Source organism: Puntigrus tetrazona, chromosome 5 (genome assembly GCF_018831695.1).
Source record: "Puntigrus tetrazona isolate hp1 chromosome 5, ASM1883169v1, whole genome shotgun sequence".
NCBI lineage: Eukaryota > Metazoa > Chordata > Actinopteri > Cypriniformes > Cyprinidae > Puntigrus > Puntigrus tetrazona.
In genome coordinates, this window is record NC_056703.1 from 17,379,026 (window position 1) to 17,384,163 (window position 5,138).

The 5,138-nt window shown below is 38.1% G+C and overlaps 1 protein-coding gene across 1 annotated transcript; it reads right to left on the reverse strand.

Moving 5' to 3' along the window:
- Positions 1 to 3,005: 3,005 nt before the first annotated feature.
- On the reverse strand, positions 3,006 to 5,123 carry LOC122344712 (creatine kinase U-type, mitochondrial-like). Its single transcript, XM_043238260.1, has 5 exons — positions 4,261 to 5,123; positions 3,882 to 4,005; positions 3,662 to 3,796; positions 3,400 to 3,525; positions 3,006 to 3,242 (listed from the first exon to the last, which is right to left on the reverse strand). Exons 1-5 carry the CDS (start codon positions 4,437 to 4,439, stop codon positions 3,126 to 3,128), a joined length of 681 nt encoding a protein of 226 aa, XP_043094195.1. The 5' UTR covers positions 4,440 to 5,123; the 3' UTR covers positions 3,006 to 3,125.
- Positions 5,124 to 5,138: the final 15 nt, after the last annotated feature.

Sequence of the window (5,138 nt, forward strand, 5' to 3'; positions counted from 1 at the left end):
TTCTCCTTATTCTTCATTTTTTTTTATAACACGGTCCCATGGATATGAGTGTATGCTAATGAATCAGTGATGTATGCACCAAGATGAGATTTGAGTTATGAACGAAATGAAGGCTGCATGTGTATCTGTTTCTCAATACCGTGATCCACTTTGGTCGATAAAATCAAAACAAAAATCATGGCAATGACCTTAACCGAAAAAAAACAACAAGAAAACACAATGCACTTCTAATGCACGTAAGCCCGTTCCCTGCTTTCCCTTGCTTGCTTTATTCAACCAACCTGTCCACACTTGCCCTTGAGTTGCTCTGTCAGTGCATGGAAAGCACCTCACAGCTCCTGACAAGAGCAGCACTAAATCAGAAATCAGTGGCTGGCAGAGGAGTAAGCCACCATGAAGGTCACAGACATCAGCGGGATGCCATCTTTATCCACCCAAAGCACACATCTGTGACCAGCAGGAGGATTCTCCTGGTCTCAGGCTGGGACAGGCTGCATGCCATAACCTCAAAACAGCCGGAATTAAAACAGTAAAGCAAAATTATTTGTTCCATTAAGTTTATTTAAATCGGTGGCCAATTTAAATAGGTAAGCATACATTAATATGCAAGTATTTATACGCGGGGGTTTCATATTTTTCAGTGATATATATTTTTCTGGAGTTTTTTTTATATATTTGCATGATTTTTTAAAAATATATATTTGTAAAAAGTAGTGTTTTTTTTTAATTCTTAAAANGGTATCATCACATCATAAATTGTTTATATAATGCGCTGAATTTGGGTTATAATGTTCCATATGTTACAACAGCAAATCTTCTTCTTATGGAAAACACATTGGATGATATTTGCCCTCTGCTTGAGTTCATCACATGTGAACACACTGCCATCTGCTGGTGAACTAGAGAATGTTTCGTGCGCTTGATGCTACTGACTCTCTAGGAATAAATCAACCAGTACTTAAGACCAGTGCCTTTCTTATTAGGATTATTTAGAAATAAAAAACACCTCCGTTAAATGAAATAGTAACAATTTAAATGGCGACATTTTATATAGCATTACAATTAAAAGGACGGCTTTCTCTCAAACAGTGCTAGTCAGTCCGCTGTTTCTATTAGCCTACAATGTTTGGATCGTCAAATTGAGCTCGTGTTTAGCTCCGACCATATTTAAACACCCCTGAAGCACCACACCGCTCCGTCTGAGGGACTTTTTGAGGCGTGCTGATGTGTAAAGTACTGCTGATAAAACAAATAAAGGTTTGCTGCACGTGTTTATGTGTGTTTTATGTACACAGACAATATCCCCTATCCTGACAACAACCATCCACAATGCACAATAAGTTATATCGACGGAACGCATCCGGAAGCGATCATTATAAACACTTAACGTTACTGTACACGTGAATGAAAAGCCCATTTCATCTGGCAGCCACTCACTTGTGTGCACAGGACCTCCATTCACTCTCCAAGACCAACACACTAGCGAAACCTGATTGGCTTGAATTGAATAGCTGGTATAGGGTAATGCGGAAACTTGTGTTATTTTTAGTGCCTATGAACATAAAATAATATTTGTATTTATAAAAGAAATAAATATAAATCATTTGTATGTACAGATAGATCTATTCAAATCGGGGAAACATATATTAACATTTTAAATCGCTCATTATTTTACACTGTGTGCATCTGAGTTCATTACTGTTCATTAAATTAGATTAATGCAAGGGGTAACGGGATGAGGTTCGTTTTTAAAGTGCCCCTATTTTGATGTAAGAAAGGTTCATGTTTGGTTTGCTAGTCCTAAACAACAAGCTGACATGCATGCAAGGTCAAAAACACTTTCATTTTCTTATAATATGCATTTATTTTTTACTTTCTTTGTTCAGCGACTCTCATACGATTCATTCAATGATTCATTCAGTGATTCATTCCATTTTAATCTGTGTTTGTGTGCTTTTACCCCTCTAAAAGCGGCCCCTAGTGGCAAATGATGAATTTGCATCCAGACCATCAATATGAAACGCTTGGGACTCGTTTTAAGAACGACTCGTTTCAATGATACACAGTTGACTCTTTCTTTTGAGAGTCAATAACATTAAACATGGTGCACTTTCAGATTTCATTCACTTAGAGCCGCGTTACACACTGCACAAAAGCTAACTTCCATAAATCCATAATAGGGACACTTATATATATTATTACTGGCAAATATTTTTGATATTTAAAATGAACCTTTTTTGTTTAAAAAGAAAACCACCTCCCTCCAAGTTTTATACTATGACTAAATGATGATGTTATTAGCTACACACTATTAATTTACCATAAAAAACAAAAAATTGGCCATGCCATGAAAGTTAGGCCCAAGAGTCGAACAGTAACATTAAATCTATGCCAGAAATTATGAGAAATTATGAGATTATAAGAAATGTTATTTTGTTGTTTGTGCATGAGGACAAAGAAAGAGTCCATACGCTAAACGACTGAGAGTCTCATTGTCAGACTCTTGAACACAGGAAGTGCATAACAAATGAAACAATAGGTATTCTAAATTCTTCTTTTTCCTGTCATTTTGATTGTAATGTAGCGTTGAAATTTTATATAACATCATCCTGGCCAGAAGATTCAAATGGCCTTTTATGTTATAGCTAACTCTGGCACAAAAACATGTTGCACAAAGTCCCTGTGAAATAAACGAAATAGACTCAACTAAATTCTTACTGCCCAATATCTACAGACTAGATCTGACTTTTGGCGTACAAAAAAACCCTGCCGAAAAAAAAATATTACTTACAGCTATAGAAAACAAGTATAAAATCTGTCATTGGTCTCCTTTCAAAAGGTACTGATATTTGAGGTACAAATATGTATTATTAACGTATTGATATGCACCTCATAAATAAGGTACATAGGTGTCCCTATTGAAACACCATCCCAGACAATTTTCCAGTCCAAAACTAGGGCATTTAAAAAAAAAAAGACGCTTTCATTCTAAAGATACAACAAGACAGAATTAAAATAAGAATTTATTCAGTTGAGTTCCCTTTAAAAAGACCTGCGGATGTCGTGAATAACAGCTTACAGATCTCTCAGCTGCCTAGCTCTCAGTTCTTCTTGCAAGGATGGCATTATTTCTTGAACTGGGCTAATGGTGAAGGGATGGTGATATCCTGGCCCTTCTCAAGTTTCTTTTCACAGTCGATCAGGTAGTTGACACCATCAATCACACACTGAACAAGCTCAACCTGAAAGGCAAAAAAATGGATTTAATCACTGATTACGTATGTCTTTGATTACAAAAGTATTGAAAAACTATTTTTCTAGTACTGCTGCTCTTTCTATCCAGTTTAATGCATATGCACTAAAAACGCTTGAGACACTCATCAAAGCTGAGCTGTTTACCTCAGATTTGCCTAGACGATCAAGGTTGGAAATGTCAAAAGTGTCACCCACAGCCGCAGTATCCACGCCTCCCGTGCCACGTTTTTGTAGCCTGAGACTATCCAAAATTTTATTGAAGCGTGAGTCCTGTTCAGAAGAGTATATGAAGTAGAGGAAGGCTTTCAGACTGCAGTTGTAGATTATTCAACATAAATCCTCAGCATATATACTTTACTCCATTTGATTGAATCATTAAACGGATTAAGATGTGAGATGGCAGCACCTTGCTCAGGAGCGGCAGGCGGACGTGGACTCCAGCTCTCAGGCCGGTGCCCAGGTTAGAGGGGCAGGTCAGGATGTAGCCCAAGCGTTCATTCCACATAAACTCCCAGCCTCTCTCCTGAATCAACCTCTCGACCTGTGAGAAACAAACATCAAAAACCCCTCGTTTTAGTTAAATTCACAAAGTGCGTTTTTTGGGCTGAATGCTTTGACCGCGATACCTCTTTCAGTCCTCTGCAGAACCTCTCAAACACCCTCTTCATGTTCCCACCCTTTTCCATGGAAATGACGCGCGTGTGATCCTCCTCATTGATCCAGATTAAAAATGTTTTTTCATTGTTGTGCCTAGACACGAGGACAAAAATTAATTCAGGAAAGCGGCTAAAATGGTTTCTATTCTGCCCTAATTTCTGCGGTAGAATCCACCGAATGCCAACTAGCTTTTGTTTCCATGTATACTAGTTGTTCTAGTGTTGTTAATATTGTGACGATGAATCGCTCAGTAAAAACAACACCCATTAGGACACCTGATTATGTAACACACACAAGCGCATGCTGTCTATAAGCGCCCTCTGGTGATGCAAACCTCATGCACCATACCAGATGCCTCTGGCATCGGGCCAATCCCGCGCCATTCCTGCACAAGTCAGCAAGGGTGATACGGGCTTGTCAAACAAGAAGTGGTCCTGGAGTTTCCAGTCAGAAAAAGAAAAAAAAAAAAGGGAAGTCTGGACTGGTTCAGCATGATAAAATATCTCCTGATAACTTATTCCTCTCATTTCTCTCAGGTTGACCGAATTAATTGTTGATTATCTACTGCGTTACAAATCGTTCAGGCTGTTATTATCAAGTATAAAATGTCTCTCTGTAACTGGAATGCCAAAAAGGATTTTCAGAATTACAGATATTTAGGTGAGTACATCTGAGCCAGCTTATGGGTGACTAGTAAAGGATGAGCTATAGGAATGTAGTGCTATGCTCTAAAAACAGGTCAGTAGTTCTTCTGTCTTACCAAATCCCACGAGCATCCGGCCAATCTCTAGCCATGCCAGATGCGATGAGGAGTGGAGACACTGGTTTATCAAAAAGAAAATGTTCCTTTGGTAGGCCATCATAAGACAAGAGCAGTGAGGTTTGTTAGAGAATTACAGTAATCAAAGGCCCCGATGAAAAGATGAGCATTTGTTACTGTCCCTCAAATGATCTAAACCGGCAACTATGGATGACCAGTTTTATGTGTCTCTGTTTTCATTTTCTGTCGGGGTTAATACACAAGGTAACTACAGAAGAGTCAAACATTTTTAAACTAGATGCTTCTGGTCTAATCAGGTATAAAGATCTATGCTAAGCTATGCTAAAAGTGTTATCGCCAGACCCGGATGAATAGATTCAAAAATTGTAAAACTCAACTCTTAAACTCTGGGGGAGTCGAAGAAAGAGCCTTTTTTTTTTTTTTTTTTTTTTTTTTTTTTTTTTTT

What these genes read in the sequence shown, in the direction of transcription:
- LOC122344712 (XM_043238260.1), bottom strand. Translation starts at nt 4,439, where the DNA reads ATGAGAGGAATAAGTTATCAGGAGATATTTTATCATGCTGAACCAGTC. An exon ending in TCTGCAGAGGACTGAAAGAG is followed by an intron (nt 3,797 to 3,881) that starts GTATCGCGGTCA and finishes TGTTTCTCACAG; the next exon opens with GTCGAGAGGTTGATTCAGGA. An exon ending in ATCGTCTAGGCAAATCTGAG is followed by an intron (nt 3,243 to 3,399) that starts GTAAACAGCTCA and finishes TTTGCCTTTCAG; the next exon opens with GTTGAGCTTGTTCAGTGTGT.